The 17,610-nt window shown below is 33.6% G+C and overlaps 1 protein-coding gene across 5 annotated transcripts in view; it reads right to left on the bottom strand.

The window, feature by feature from the left end:
- The window catches only part of Pot1 (protection of telomeres 1), a 105,708-nt gene extending 88,711 nt beyond the window's left edge, over nucleotides 1–16,997 (bottom strand). For 2 of the 5 annotated variants that reach the window (XM_046422442.2, XM_046422444.2), the window contains exons 1-4: nucleotides 16,849–16,974; nucleotides 15,939–16,123; nucleotides 7,934–8,006; nucleotides 2,159–2,244 (exon numbers count right to left, since the gene is read on the bottom strand). In XM_046422442.2, coding sequence (XP_046278398.1) covers nucleotides 2,159–2,244; nucleotides 7,934–8,006; nucleotides 15,939–16,061 — 282 coding nt within the window. In that variant the 5' untranslated portion in view covers nucleotides 16,062–16,123; nucleotides 16,849–16,974. Of the gene's footprint in view, nucleotides 1–2,158; nucleotides 2,245–7,933; nucleotides 8,007–15,938; nucleotides 16,124–16,848 lie in introns of those variants that run through there. The other 3 variants (XM_046422443.2, XM_046422445.2, XM_046422446.2) reach the window with 3 other exon arrangements.
- Between the last annotated feature and the right edge of the window lie 613 nt (nucleotides 16,998–17,610).

Genomic DNA, 17,610 nt, shown 5'->3' on the forward strand with positions numbered 1-17,610 from the left:
CATTCTAGAAACTTCTCTTTTACTTCTGTGATAATATCCTTTAATACATAACATTTTAAACTTCTGATGAAAAGAAATTTATTTCTTCTTTTGTTTCTTATGCATTTGTTGTCACATTTCAGAATCCACTGCCAAATCTAAGTTCATTAACGTTCATTCCTGTATCTTCTACTTATTCACAAGACTTCGATCTACTTTGAATTAAATTTTGTGTATGATGTACAGGTAAGGATCTACTTCTTACACATGGATATGATCAATCCCCACACAAAAGTTAGTTGTTTATATACACCTCCAATGTGTTTGTCTTTTTAACAAATGATGAGGCAGTTGGATTTCCATATGTAAAAAAAAGTTGTTTATATACACCTGCAATGTGTTTGTCTTTTTAACAAATGATGTGTGGGGGTTGTTTCCTATGGGGGTTGATCATATCCTACTAGTTTCTTACATATGAAAATGCAACTGCCTCATCATTTGTTAAAAAGACAAAAAGTCACTATAAATAAAGATAGTTTTACTTCTTCCTTTCTCATTTGGATGTTAAATGTCTTGAATCTCTTTTTTTATACTAATTGTTTTGTTCACTGACTGGACCTGATATTCTTCTCAAAAATTAACTATTGATAGAAATCTGCATTTCTTTCTTTTCTTTTCTTTGCACTTAGGGATTGAAACCAGGGCCTCAAACATGCCCCACTGTTTCTTGACTAACTTTTAGTGCACTTGTCTTTATGCCAGTATCAGTGTGTTTTGATTAGTATAATGTTTTGAAATCAGGAAGCATGAGTTCTAACATTTCATTCTTCTTTTTCAAGATTGTTTTGGTTATGTGGTCACTGAAGTGCCTTAAAATTCTCTAAAACTTGGGGACTGTTTTTGTTTTTTTTTTTTTTATTTCTAAAAAAAAAAAAAAACCAAAATTGGAACTATGATACATACAGATGTTCTTAAATCTACAGATCAATTTGGGTAGTATAGGCAACTTAACATATTAACTCTTCTGACCCAAGAACAAGGAAGGTTATTTTCTTTCATTAGGTCTTTTAAAACTTCTGTTAGCAATAACTTTTTAATTTTCTGTGTACTACTCTTTTTTTTTTTTTTTTTGGTTAAATTTATTACTAGGTATTTTATTCTTTTACGTGCTAGTATAAATAGAATTGCTTTCATCATTTCATTTTCAGACAATTCATTGCAGGTATATATAAACACTTAACTTTTGTGGGCAGGGGTTGATCATATCCCTCAAAACTAGTAAATTAATTTATTAGTTCTAATAGCTTTCTTTTGAAGTATTTGGAATTTTCTATATATCTGATTAGTCATTTGTAAATAATGATTGTTTTATTTTTCCGTTTCCATTATGAAAGGTTTATATTTCTTCCTCTTAACTAACTGATCTAGTTAGAACATCTAGTACAATGCTGAGTATCGGGCATACTTCTCTTGTTCCTAATCAGAGAGAAGGCTTTCAGTCTCTCATTATTATATTAGGAGTGGGTTTTTCCATAAATGCCCTCTATTATGTTGAGAAAGATCCATTTTATTCTCTGATTTTGTATATTTTTATGATAAAATGTGTTAGATTTCTTACATTATCTAGTAACCTTTTCCCCATATTAACAGATATTATCATGTATTTGTTTTTTCCCCCTTTCTTCTACTAATAAATCTGGTGAAAGGTAGTGACTTATTTTCTTCTTATACTAAATGAGCTTTGCCTTCCTGGGATAAATCCTACTAGTTCACAGGGTCTAATCCTTTTCATATGTTGTTGAATTAGGTTGGCTACTATTTTGATCAGGATTTTGAAAGCATGTAGTTTTTAAATAACTGTAAGAAAATACTGTAAACACAGAGCTAAAGCTCACATTAATCTTTAAAAATACTTATTTTAATTAAAGGAGGAATGTATATAAAGTTAGACATGCTATTCAATACTAAAAATTAAAATGAACTAAGAAATAATTTCTCTTTATGCCAATGATTAGTTTTAATCATCTCTTAGTACTGTAACATTTCAAAGATGTCACTTTTATAGGTCTTATTCTTTATTACATGCCTGAAAATAAATAACAAATTTCAAAAAGTCTGTAAGATGAATAACATCATTAATAACTCTATTTCTAAAACAGTAAATATAAAAATATTTTACCCCTTCATAGAAAACTTTTGCACAGTCCTTTGCTAATTTTCCAAAAATTAATACATTGATGGTGTTGACCTCTGAATTTTCTTTTTCTATTGAGAAAAACACAACACATACACATAGAAAAACACTTATTAGATATAGCAGTTTTATAAATAAAATAAAACTGATGACAACTATATCTTTAAAACTAGTTCCTTGAAAACTTAATTATGAAGAAAATAATCAAATTGCTTATGACTCAATTTTAGCTTGCTGTAATACTTTAAGAATTACAAAAGTAACGTATACTACACATGAAAACCAAAATTATAACAAGTTTCAACTAGAATATATCTGGTATAATATTCTATAAATATCACATTAACAATACATAATAGCAACCTTCTACTATTTTTTATGTTTGTAATCAAAAGAAATTGAAAAACTACTAATTATTTAATTTAGAAGTGCCTAAGAGATCTTTCAAAATACTTCATTTTTATTGATGGTCAACTTTAAGTAATCTACAGTTATTAATGCAGAGTCTCCTATACTGCTATTTTCTCTATCAAAATTTCAGGGTACTTTGCAACACAGATTCTGATCTTTCACACTTGCATATATATGTGCTGGGAGAGAAGACCACAGTAGTTTAAGTAAAACCTAATTAAATAATGAGACTACAAAGAAATTTTACTGACAAGGTTGACTAACAATCAGTTCTTTACATGCTCCCTAAAAATATGACCATATTTATTTTTAAAGTGAAAATATCAAGGATGTTAAATACCTAAAAGACCTTATCATATTACTTCTTTTATCTCTAACACAATCCAAACACACGAGCCAAGGATCTAACATACCTAGGAATGAATATTTTTCAAACTGATGTCGAGATCAATTATACTCAATACTTAGAACCAATAAGGCAATGTCATTTTATCAAATCTTTAATAATTAAAAAAGTGTTGAAGAGCAGGGATGCATTTAACATAGTGATAAACTCATTAAAAAATGCTCAACAAATATTTGTGAATAAAGGAAGTAGGTGAAACAAATCTAACTGCTGAGGTGATAATCAGTTCTTCTAAATAATGGCACATCTTGGCCAAATCATTATAACTGTGGAAGAGTTAGACAAATTCTATAAAGAATCTCACTGACATCTTCTATATTGGGGGACAGAATGTCAGACATTCTCATTCTCCAAAGGTTACCCACTTCCTATAAACCACTACAACAGAGCCAGATGCTAAGATTCAATTATATCATCTGAGAGAAGCTAATTTATATTAATTGGCAAACATTTAACTAGTTCAAGACACTCCCTTAGTAGATTTTCTTGTCATACATAAAACATCTTTCCAAAATCTGAAGTCTCTGTTTTTTGACTTGGAACTCTTACATCTGCCACTCTATCAGGTCTAATGGCCTCTGGAATGAAACAACTACCACAGAACTACCTGTTGCTCCTTTTGCTTACCTCCCTCAAAACAAGTATATATGCAAATTCAAATATTACTGTTCCTCAAACACAAAAACTATGGCTACTAATCAAAACCTAACACATTTCTTGAATGTCTTAAATGACCTATAGAATTTTTCTTTTTGGCCATGAAGAAGCAACAAAGACTGGATTTATCCTCCAGCCTTAAAACAGAAGATCAAGAAACAAAATATGTGAAATAACTCTTCTTGGACATTAGACAAAAGAAAGTGAGTTGTGGGGTTTTTTTGTTTGTTTTTTGTTTTTTTAGGAAAGAAAAGCAGTAACCTAGTTCACTTACGGGAGAGATTGAGGGCAACAGAATATGGAGATGGAATCTAAAGTCAAGCAATTTCATTGAGTTAAAAGTCTGAGGACATCACAGTTGTTAGAATTTTCAGGACAGAGTGCAGAAAGGAAGGGAGCCATAAAATGAATGCTTTGAATTTGAATATCATTAGGTGTCCTCAGGTCTTTGGCCATATACTCATCTCCAACCGTATGAGCACTCAGTCCTCTGGGAAAGAGACGAGCCAACTGAATAGAGAATGAAGAACAATCTTGAGATTCACAAAGACCTAGAACAACCAATAGGCTAGAATAGAAAGAGTTTCTCATTTTTTAGAGTACAGAATGGACTCCTCAGAAGGATATTTCCTTAATGACAAGGCCAATATGTCCCAGAATAAAGGCTACTTTGGACCTAATTTAATGAAGCTAATCAAGTTGAATCCAACAAAATATATCCCAAACACTAACAATATTCAAAGGGTAACAAATCTAACATTTGATTATATAAAATTCTAAATATCCAGCATTCAGCAACAAACTGCCAGTCATGTAAACAGGAAAAACAAGGAAACATAAAACAGGAAAAAGGGAAATAAATAAAATGGCCTGGGAATTAAGTAGCTCAGTGGCATAGTACCTAGCACGCTTGAGGTTTTCCATTATTACCAGCAATGAAAAAAAAAAAAAATAGAAAAGATCCATGAACAATAGAAATAACAGCACTAGGAGAGAGGAGTTTAAGGAAGTTAAAAACATATGTTCACAAAAGTACTGAAAATCATGAACATAAGGAAAAATGGAAGATATGAAAAAAGACTCAAGTGAACCTTTTAGAGTTGAAAAATACTGAAAATTGATAATATACTGAATGGGGTTAATAAGTCAATAAACATAGAAGAAAGTGCTACAAAGAACTGGAAAATACAGAAAACCAATAAAACAAAGGCAATTATTTGTAAAGGTCAATTAAACAGACCTCTAGCCAAAAAACAAACAGGAAAAGAACACAGAGAGTAATCTCAAATTACCAAACCAAAAATTAGTAATGAGATATCACTACAAATCTATCAACATTAAAGGAGTATTCAAGAAATGAACAACTTCATGCCAACTGAGATGAACAGAATAATTTCCTTTACAAACACAAACTACCAAAGATTCCTCAAGACAAAGGGACAATTGAACATCCCTACATAAATTAAGACACTAAATTAAGTATTAAAAGATTTCCCATTAAAATAAGGCAGTTGGCTGGCTTTACTAGTGAAATGTATAAACATTAAGGAAGAATTAACAATTCTCCAAACTCTTCCAACAAAGAGAAGGGAAACACTATGTCATGAGAACAGTGTTACTGTGACACTAAAACCAGTCAAAATTATTATAAGAAAAGAATGTTTTAGATCAAAATCTTTCACAAATGTAGATGCAAAAATATTTAACATATTTGCAAATCAAACCAAATAATTATATAAAAAAGATAATACATCAAAACTAAAAAGGATTTAAACCAAGAATACAAGACTGATTTAATGTGGCAAAATCAATAAAAGTAAAATACATATTAACAAACTAAAAATAGAAGAAACTATGATCATTAACAGAGGCAGACAATGCATTTAGCAAAATCCAACATCCAATCATGATAAAACTCTCAACAAAGAATGAACTGAAAAGAATTCCTTAAGTATGATAAAGGACAATTATTAAAAATAAAAGCATGAAAAATTCAGGAATGTATTAAATATGTGCAATATCTGTCCACTGAAAATTTATAACACACTATTAAGAAAAATTAAACAACTAAATAGTGAGTCCTTACAAAGTTAATGCTAACACATGGGTATCATTAACATGTGAAATTTCCAAAGGATCTATAGATTCAGTGCAACAGCAATCAAACCCAATTAATTGTTGCTCATAAATAAAGATAAAACTGATTTTTGTTTACTGATATTTTATTCAGCAGCCTCATAAATTTTATAATTAAATATTATATTTTTCCACTGATAACTTTAGAAATTTTACATATTTAGCAATGCCATCTGTCAGTAATGACATTCTATTAATTCTTTTCTGATCTGTATGCGTTTTAATTCTTTTGTCTTTTTATATGACAAGGACCTTTTGTAAAAAGTGGTAAAAATGAGCACCCCTATTACATTCCTGATCTCAGGGGAAAGGTTCAAATATTTCCCTATGAAGAATAGCATTTGCTATAAGATTTCTGAAGATATTTTATATCAGATTAAGAGAATTTCTTTATATTCCTAGTTGTCCAAGTGTTTTCACCATGAACTGGTATTTAATTAGATTATACCTATTGAAAAAACATAAATTAATAAAATAAAATAGACAAAATATTGATGACAATGTGTAATCTCAAAGTCTGATATCCTACTGGTAGAAACTGAAATCCTACTGGTAGAAACGTAAAACGGAACAAATCCTTTGGAAACAATCTGGCAATACCTACTAAAGACCTAAGTCCACTACTATGTAAATATGATCAAGAGAAATACTTTGTATTTACCAAAACGTGAACATGTATATACAGTATAGCCAAAAACCACAAAACTAACCAACTGCCTATCAACAGAACAGATAAACTCTTAATATACTCACAAAACAGCATACTAGAGAACAATAAAAAAGCAATGAACTACAGTATCAATATTGGTCAAATCTCATAACAAAATGTTCAGATTAAAAAGCCACACATAATAGAGATACTGCCATAAAATTCAACTTATATAAATTTCAAAAACAAGCAAATTAATATATAGCATAATGAGATTAATTCTCCTTGGGAAGATAGTGACTCTGGAAGACAGTATTAAGGATGGTCTTTTATGGATTTAGATGCTAATTACAAATGTATATTCTCCTCATAAAAACATCATTATGCATGATTTGTTCATTTTTCTATACATATCTGCTATGTATACGTGCTAAAAAAGAATCCAGTGACTTGAATAAAGGTACTTTGATAGATTCAAATTATGAATGCTTCTATCATGTTATATTATACTCATCTGAACATCTTTTTTTGGTCAATGAATGGATAACCTCTCTACTTGATCTCATACATGAAGTCCAAAATTTTTCTATTTACTTCATCTATGGCTTTGTTCAATATTTAAAGTTCATGTAGAAGGATTTTACCAAGTTTCTGCTGCATGCAAAGCTCTAGCCACTGGAAATATCAAAAAATAAAAACAAAAATAATACCATTTCCTGATAAATCAATTTTCTGTCAATATCTGTTACTTGAAAAATGCAGACATTACAGATTTCCTGAGAAAATTTAGAATATTTTTATGATCTACCAACTTAATTTGCTCTTTCTCAAGATCACATTTGTATCTGATATTACTTTTTATAATTATTTACTGCATTTCATTCACTCTCCTATTCTGTAAATTCTATGAAGACACAGGTTGAGTTTCAGTCACTGCAGTATCCACAGAACTTTTATCAATGTCTGATACTTCGATGGTTTTTAAGAGTTGTAGAATGTTGAAGTTCTCAGTCTGTTTCCCATTCACTGCTCCAGATTATTCTTCCAACCAAATTACAGAATTTAAATGTGTTCTACTTTATAGTTTTCAAGTAGCTTACTAAGATTCTTTGAGAGTTACTAACCAGAAGGATTTCTGCCTACATAAGGGCACCTATATAAGAAGTAACATGTTGAGGGCAAATTTTTAAGAGAGTTTAGTTACTACAATGTTTAGGTCATTATTAATAAAACTAGAAACAGGAAGATCAATCATTGCAATAGTCTAGATATGAGAGTAAAGGTTATTAGATTTTAAGTAAAGGAATGAGAGGAAGAAGAGATGTTGAAAAAGTTTAGTAAAGGAAAAACTAACGTCATTGCACAGATTTCTGTATTAATGCGACTGTATCACCTGCTAAAATCATTTGGGTTATGTATGCATGTAGTACACAAAGGTACATATTTAAAGATTACAGGAAAAAAGCTAAACATAAATTTACTCAGCTTGCTTACTATATACCTTGAAGTCCAATCTTCAAAATAGCTCTTCCATTTCCACCGTAAGTTAAAGAAGAGATAAGTGAAAGTTTTCCCTGAAATGGGAGAAAAAAAAATTAGTTAACAAAGAGAGAATTTTATGTAATACCAAGATATTAGTAAAAATTAGAATTTTTTTTAAAAGCATTAGAATTTTATCTTTTGTGAATGCTCTCAAAACCAAAATAGAATTGCTTTATATCAACCCTAACTAGTTAAATAAACAAATAAAGCCACTGGAGGTTTCTGACAAGAGTTCCTAATTATGACTTCTGACAGTTGTGAAGTCACAACTCTGCCAGAACCAAAACTTTGTGCAAATGCTACTGCAAACTTTTACAAAAATACTTCTTTGAGGATATCTGCCCAGCATCTGTCTGTACAAACTGGTGTAGACCCTGTTATTAATCTCTGTGGCTGAAGATTATTGTCTCAAAATATATAATTTTCCTCACGTTTTGATTAAAAACTTCTCCTTGTGCCTGAAGTTCCTAGAACATGTTCATAGTTGACTATGGATACAAATTTTCCTGTAATGCTATTCTATTCCCAAATAAGCTTAATTAATCTTTAGAGAATCTGTAATTTTTATTGAGGTTGGTCCTTTCAAGAAGTCAACATATTGTGTTCAAAAAATTTTTCTAAGACATTGAATACTGCTGAATAAATTTTTCTAAGGAAAAATTTGAGGGTGTAAAAATACTTACTTAATAATTTAATTTTTTAAACAATCCTATTAGTTAAGATACAGGGAAAGAAATATATCAACTTTACCCAACTTGGTTTTAACCCATATTGTTCTCTAACAAAAATAAAAAAAATAAATAAAATTTGAAAAATAAGGTTTGCTCTAGAAAGGAATGAAAATCTAAACAAGAAAACTTGGTAGTGCAAAATTATCTCATAAAAAAATAGTGGAGGGCTTGGGATGTGACTCAAGCGGTAGCACTCTCGCCTGGCATGCGTGCGGCCCGGGTTCGATCCTCAGCACCACATACAAACAAAGATGTTGTGTCCACCGATAACTAAAAAAATAAATATTAAAATTCTCTCTCTCTTTAAAAAAAATAGTGGGGATAAATCAATATACTAAGACACAGATACAGGTTAGCCTTTGTTCTACTCTGTAACTAACCAGTCTGTCTGATTTACAAAGTTATTAATCAGAGTCTCAGATAAAATAAAGTGCTTAAATCTGAATGGTTTCTTACTTTCTTATGGCTTTAAAACTTAAGGATACTTTGAATATATTATGAGGCTCTTACAAAACTTCCATAAAGGTATCTATTTTACTTATTGAATACAGTTTTTAAAAAGATCCTAAAACACACACCTCCCACCCTAATAATATTCCAGACATTTATACAGTCAACAATAAAAAGAAATCAAGTTTATTGATGAGACAGAAATCAATATTGGTTATAAGTCAATTTTATTTGGAAAACAGTATTCCTAAATAAATAAGAACATGGCTATGAAGAATACATAATAAGGGGCTGGAGTTGTGGCTCAGTGGTAGAGCACTTGCCTAGCATTTGTGAGCACTGGGTTTGATCCTCAGCACCACATATAAATAAATGAATAAAATAAAGGTCCATCAACATCTAAAAATTAAAAAAAAAAGAATACATAATGATTCAAAAGTAAAGATAAATAGTTCTGCTTTGGAGGTAGAAAGCTAGAGACTGACAACAAAAAATAAACAATTTGCAAATTTCAAAACTTTTTCTTGACCCATTAAAGAGCTGAGGTCACATGTCAAACAACTAAGGAAATCTAAACAGAAAGTGCTCTTTCAGTGAGAGATGACAGACAACACTTTCTCATCTGGGAAGTGTTATAACACTTGCTTACAGGGCAGATGCTGCCAGATTATCTGTTAGAAAAAATCATCTGACCTTTTTAATGAACTGTTAAAAACCAAGAAAGGCTAGTGAGCACAAACAGAGCCCCTGGGAGCTGTAAACACAAGGGAATTCACATCCACTTATAAGTTTCTTTCCACAGAACTGACAAGATTCACACCAAAAGGTGGGGCAAGGGTGACAGGAGTTACTACAAGAACTGGAGGACCCCTGCTTGGATCTTTCTCATCAACCTTTTTTTCAGAAGAAAAGCATGATAATGCTGGGAAAAGGGCAATAAACCTGGAATAACTTTGGTGAAAACTCACTGTAGGTAGAAGGGAGCTACTGAGGGAAAAAAAAAAAAAAAAAAAAAAAAGAAAAGAAAAAAGAAACTTCTACTCCTGCAACGGATGGTCAGGAACAGTAATACCCATACAAGGTCCAGACCTGCATCTAGGGGCATGGCAAGATCTTGGAGAAGGACCCACTCACAAGACCCAGGAACTCTTCACTGCCTGCCAAGATAGGCTTAATCAGAACAGAAAGCATCCACCCATCAAAGACCAATACATATCTAGTAAAAGATAACATTGTCTACAACTAGGAGAGAAGTACTACAGCATGGAGAGACCTTATCTATAGAATAGAGCAAGGCAAAAACCTAAAACTAAAGATGAAGAAGACAGTGAGCAAAACCCTCTGGCCATTCCGCCTTCTTCCTACATACAAAGTTAATCTGCAGCCCACAGCACACTGAAATAACCATAGTAACAACAAATCACAAACTCAGCCCTCTTATTGACTAGATTAGTTTAATGCACCACATACAGTTTCAGGAATAAAACTATCTGCTTCAATTTCCATAGTCCTATATAAGGTGCATGGCTTTCAACAATATATTTGAGGCATACAAACAGGCAAGAAGTAACACTGTCTTAGACACAAAGCAACCAAGGGAATCACAAGAAGATTACATGAGATTAATCAAAGCAAATGGCTTTGTTCCTCTTACATGTGGTCCAACTAGAAGAAAGGTCTGGGTGAGAGAAGAGAATGATCAGAGAAAATATGAGTTTCAGTTACTGGAATGAGACAAGCTGGTTTCATAAAGTTGGCACCCTGGAGAGAGATCCCTGGAACCAGGGAAGGGATATGAACACTTGGGACTAGCTAGACTTGGGAAGGGAATACTAAGACCCCAGAGGTATAAGGAAGGGGAGATTAATGACCTATGTCAGAACTACTCAAAGAGCTTTCCCACAACCCAAAAGAGAATGAACTAGTGCTACTTTCACAAACTGCTGGGAAATTTGCAAGTAAAATAACTATAGACCCTATTATCATCCACCACCCCAGGGCTCTCACAATGAGGTTGGCATGGCCAACCTCCTACACCTTCAATGGAGAATAGCTCCAAAAGTTCTCTACATTTAGGGTAAATGAACTGGTCAGGCAGGACAGATTTAAATGACCGCCCTCAAGCAGTGTCTCTGGAAACTAGATCTAAATTGAATTACTGGGACTGAACTGGGGGCCAGAGGCCTTACCAGTGGCAGACCTCATAAGGGACCCTATCAACTCACACTGATCTATGTCCTTTTAGGAAGGGCTCCCAACAATTGTAATTTTGTTTCCAGAGATGAAAAATGTGCCCTTGAGATTGTGTTTCTTGTGTGAAAGACAGAAAACCACACAAACAGTGTGATGTGCACCCACAAGTAGTCTATAAACATTTAAGTATTTAATATAATTCCTTTGGTTGATACAATAGCCCTTAGTTATATATTATCTTGACAGCTTTACCTACAATGGGAGTTACTCCATAAGGAAGGTGGTAGGAAATCTCACACTGCCTCAGCTGAAGTGAGCAAACATAAATGGAACCTGAGTTAAAGAACAAAAGCTTGGAAGTTAAAGGATAACTGACCAGTAAGAGACTTCAGAGTGACTTGCATCCAAGTTATGTGTTCATCATTTAACAGGAGATAAAACCCGGGGCCACTCCTTTATATTCCTTCCAAATGATATATTTACATTAAGGAGATGATATTTCTCTACCACGGAAGAGTGAAGTTGAATAGTTGTCCTACATAAACTCTACATAGGATCTATGGGATCCTTTCTTACAGTACAAGAAATCCCCTTTACATATGGTAGGAAGACATCAGGTGCTCATTACATTGCCCTGAATGTTATTGCTAAGATAAGCTGAGGTACAGGGTGTACAAGAATAATATTAATCTGCCTCTACTCTAGAAATCTGTTTGCTTTCAGAATAAAAATGAAGACAGACATAAAAATGTAATACCCCATGTTGTGGACTGAATCATGTTACCCTAAAATTTATCTGTTGAAGCACTAACCCTCAGTACTCCACAATGTAACTATATTTAGAGATTTTTAAGGAGGTAATTAAGTTAAAAAGAAGCCATTAGGGTGGGCCCTGATCCGATGTGATCAATGACCATGTAAGAGAATAGGATACACAAAGCGACACCAGGAGCTCACACATGCATAGAAGAAAAAAGATACAGTAAGAAGATAAACACCTATAAGCAAAGGAAAGAAGCATCAGAAGAAACCAAACCTGCAGACACCTTAATCTTGATCTTCTCTCCTACAGAAATTATGAAAAGATAAATGTCAAAGCACCCCAGTCTGTAGTATGTTATGACAGCCCTAACAAACTAAAACACCCTGTTAAAATACAAGGGTTTCCTCACCAGCTGAATCTACTAAAGTACACCAGGCCAATCTAGGAGGAAAGCACAATAAGATGGTGAGATTGTCATACTGGATTAAAAAATATAATCTAGTTAAAATATTAAAACTGAAAACAAAAGAAAAAAGACATAGCATCCAAAAAGTAAAGATAAAAACTTTGGCAAGGCTTGGCCAGGTGTGATGGTACATGCCTGTAATACCAGTGATTTGGGAAGCTGAGGCATGAGGATCACTAGTTCAGGGCAACCTGGGCAACATATCTAAACACTGTCTCAAAGTAAAATAATAATAATAATAATAGTAAAAAAACAACCCTAAAGATGTAGCTCAGAAGTAAAATTCTCTTGGGTTCAATCCCCAGTACTACAAAAATAAAATGTAAAACATAAAAATAAAAATGCTAGCAAGGCTTTGTCACCGTCAGACAAAACAGATCAAAGAAAATGAGCTAGCAAAGATCAAACAGGGACATCTCATAATGATAAAAGGATCAAACCATCATGAAGACACAACAATGCTAAATATTTATGCACTTAATAAGTTTTAAAATATATGAATACTCACATAACTAAACAGACAAATCCATAATCATAGTTGAATTTAACAATCATCTCCCAGTAATTTACAGAACAAGCAGAAATTAAGCCACTTTGAATATGAAAGACTCAAATACACCCACCACATAATTTTATACAACTGACATTCATAGAATACTACACTTGACAACAAAGAATAGATTTTTCTAGAGACCATATGCAGGCTCACAAAGAAGTCTTAATAAAGTTTTTAAAAATCTGATAATCTTGCAGAATATAATTACAAATCAACAACAACATATTCAGATACATCCCCAGTCTAACATTATCAATGCTTTCTTCAATCTGATATCCTCTTTAACTACCATCTTTCCTCAATCCATTTCGTCACATCAAAATTCATTTAAAATAAAAAGGAACAATAAATTATAAGCTATAAAGCAGAAAAGTGATACAAATATTTTAAAATTCCAGGAAAATAACCTAATTTATAATTAACACTGTGTGACATATCTTTACTTTTTGTTTTTTGTTATATACTCTGATAATTTTTTCATGTTAATTTTAAAATATGGTTTCTACAGAGTATAGACTATTTAAAGAACAGAAAACTGTTATCAAGTTTGAGAAAACTCCTATTAAGTTTCATTCATACGTAAATTGTAAGATTCATAACATTTCTCCTCAGACTAGCCTCAGGATCTACGTGATTAAGTATTTATTTTTTCCTTCACTAACTATACATAAGTATCATGGTTCAGTGGGACAGAACATATTCACAGCCTTACACAATTTCAGGTCCATTACCTTCCTCCTTCTTCTTCTTCCTTTTTTTTTTTTTTTTTTTTCTTAGTACGAGCAAGTTGTTAAGAGTGATTTCCCATAATACTCTGGCTCACTGGACAGCCTTGCAAAAAGGTAAGGGGTCTATCCTCAGGTGTGGTGGCACACAGAGGGAGGCTGAAGTAGGAGGATTGAAAATTGTAGGCCAGCTTGGGTAATTTGGTGAGACACTGTCCCAAAATAAAATTTCAAAAGGGCTGTGGATGGAGCTCAGAGGTAAAGTACTTGCCTGGCATATGCAAGACCCTGTGTTTGAAGTGGCACCCCCTTTATCCACCATGGCTGATTTTAGGACTGTCAGCAAAAGAGTCTCTGAGAAAGAGTCCAATGTAGATAAACTTCCTATTTTCATGTCGCCCTGTTTACTTGGCCACTGGCAGAGAAGATACCAGCACTCCAGGTGCTGGACACCCCCTTACTAGTTTTTCACAAACATATCCAGTATAGTACTTTGAAGAAATGTGCAAACAAGGCCTCTGGCCTTGAGCTGGGGTTTCACAGAGATGTCTACATTTTTAAGATAAGTTACAAATGGGCTCCATGGTAACAGCTGGCAGGGGGAGACAAGAAAGGGGAAAAGAAGCTCTCCCCTTCTCAGGTGTTGTCCTTGAAGAGTTAACTTGCCCAGAACAGTGAAAGAAAAAGCTGCTTTTAAGTGAACTTTTGCAGATTGTGAACTTCTGAGCCCCTCCCCTTACATGCTGGGTATAAAATTCTGAAACTCCCTGAACTCAGGGTTCAGGGGATTAACTGATTATAGCAAAAGCTGTGCCCTCTGAACCTGGCTGAAGCCAAATAAAACTGTTTCCTGCTATCTTTGATGCCTTCCCTCGTTTGTCCCTACAACAGGTTCACTCCCGGCTAGCAATATCAGAGACTATCCACGAAAGTGACTACACGACACATAAATACATCTCCCGAAACCCAAACTAAATATATTTTATAAGACAACTTCTCCATAGCTAGAGTCAAAAAAGAAAAAAAAAAAAATCTTAGTTGCTCCAATGACATTTAGTATAAGAGAAAATATGATGGAGGAGATGAAAAGAAATTGTAGCCTTAAACATCTGATAAAACAACTTATTTTGGCAAATTAAAAATCTATATCAATGTGTAAAATAATTTCTAACGCCTCTGACAGCATGGTAGAAGGGCTTATGCAGGTGTAAGAGTCTTTGAAGGTTGCTCTAGTCAGTAAAACTAATTATATAGTATCTTCATCTACACAGATGAGGATTAATAGTGCCTATGCCTATATCATTGGTCTTAGTGATGATTAAATGAATTAATATACATAACGCACCTACAAAAGGAGCTCAATAAATATTAACTTTTGTTATTATTTTATTGCTGTTTTTTCCACATTTATCTCCTTACCATTATCCCCACTAACACTCAGATTATTATCAAATATCACCTAGATTACTGTAACTGACACTTACTAAATATCCTTCCTCTGATTTTTTAAAATACAATATATTCTTCACACAGGAAGTAGAATAATTTGAATGCAAAGTGAATCATGTATTTTTCCTGCTTAACACCTGCTGAGAGCCTTCATACTTTTATGGTAACATCCAAATTCCTTAACATGCACATGATTACAGCTTTTCCCCAAAAGAAAAAGAGAGAGAGAGAGAGAGAGAGAGAGAGAGAATCTATCATCCTGTAAATTCCAGTTCAACTTTCCTGCTAACATATGTAAACCAAAAACTCTCTCATGTTCACATCATATGACTACCACACTTAGTAATAAGAATTAGAGATTGAGCAATCCTATCAAACTCCTCAAAAATACAATCACCTTTAGTTCCCCACAATATTTATTCATCTATGTATCTCAGAAACCCACTCCAATATATTACAAAATTCTAAAAGTTTGCTACGGATAATTATGCAGAACTTGTTGAACTATTCAGTCTCAACTGTTAAGACAAAGATAAAAGCCATTCTTAAGACAGTTCTCATAAAGAAAATGAACATAAAATTCTCATTCCCTTTAGAAAGAAAAAGCATTGTGAGTTAAGAAACGTCTTACCTGAATATATTTCTTGCTATAATCACAACCTGGCTGTAGAGATCTGAAATCTACCTTGTGTAATTTACTCAGCTGCTGAACTTCAGGCACCCCACTGACTTCCTTTATTAATTCAAGTGGCATATCAATTCTGCTTCACAATGACATCCAAAGCAAATTCAACTAGGGAAGTTGACAGCTTGCTGCTAAAGACACAAATACCAGTGTTTTATCCAAAACATACTCAAAAAATAAGTCTCTTTGACTTGTTTGGCTTTTCATTTTTTTTAATAAGATACTTATCGCTGTTGGGGTTGAAAGAGTGGCAGAATGATGGATTACTTTATAACCTTATTATAATTACCAATATAGAACATTCTAAGGAATGGAGACAATTTCTTTTTTCCATTTAGCGTTTGCATTTAAAATACCTCTAAAAGCTAGCTTTAAGAAGTGTCAGAAGTTCACTAACAAACTTCACCAATGTATAACTAAAAGCAATTGGGGAGGAGGTGCTGAAAGTTTGGTTTTTGTTTTTCAATACTCCTGACAATTGTAATATTGTGTAGGCAAACTGCAACAAAGCATCTATTGTTGCTCCACCCTCCATCCCCTATATAATCCAAAGAAAAGATAAACTGTTGTTAACTTGCGGACTGGCAGTTAAATCCTACTTCTCAAATGTTGACCTGGAACACTGACTAGTATGGATACTTAACTTTAACATGTACCCGCCAACCTTGCCCAAGCTACTTCATTTCCGTTAGATCAAGGACTTGTACGTTGGTTTCTCCCAAAACACCAGCCAAGATGCAGCGCACAGCAGGTTCACCATAAACACACTTAAGGAGAGTTTCTGCGAAATTACCACATCAATGTGGATCTAAACGAAATCAATCTCTAAAGAATGCTGATCCAAGGTTCAACCTACCTCTCACAGACGCAGCAAATTCCAAAACCACTTAAAAAGTCACTCACTCACAAGCTAGAAAGAAAACTAGGAAGAGTTTAGAGACCGGCGCGTCCGTGACGTCACGCGCACGCCGGCGTCTCCGCCTTCGCGCGTGCGTACGGGGTCACTAGGGGGCTAACCAGCACTGGTGGAGGACAAACTGCGCCCGTTCCCAGGCCTAAGGCGCCCTAGAGGTTTTCTGAAATATGTAAAGGAAAGGGGCGGGGGAGGGCCTACAAGCCCCACCCAGTTTGTTCATATCCATCCAAATTCTCGCCGCTCCTCCTTGCTCCACCCCTCGTCAATTTCCCGCCTTCTCCGCCGGAGAAAGCTGGTGAGCGGATCCTGTGGGCTAGGTGATTCCTAAATCCTGTATCCAATAAGAAGCCATCCAAACCAGGGCAAGAGTGGACGTTTCATTTGGTGAATCGTAAGCTCATGGGAGCTGAACTTTTAAAATTTCTTACCCGAAGACGTATGCTCCTGAATGCAATTTTTACAGAGAAATATTTTCGAGTATAACAATGTTCTTTGATAATTTTTATAGCAGGTTTCAGGCATTGACATAATGAGTTATGCTATTTTCAGGCAAATTTGATTTAAACTTGCCATTGGTTTACAATGCAATGATAAGACAAAATGTGAAATGTGAATTATCCGCTAATTTCCAATGTTTTTGAATCATTTGATTTACGTGAAACCATAATGTAATAAAGAACTACATAAATATTTTCAAGACTG

The sequence above is a fragment of the Marmota monax genome, unplaced genomic scaffold (assembly GCF_021218885.2).
Source record: "Marmota monax isolate L192 unplaced genomic scaffold, Marmota_monax_Labrador192_F-V1.1 WCK01_AAM20220418_F8-fsc00027, whole genome shotgun sequence".
NCBI classification, from domain to species: Eukaryota; Metazoa; Chordata; class Mammalia; order Rodentia; family Sciuridae; genus Marmota; species Marmota monax.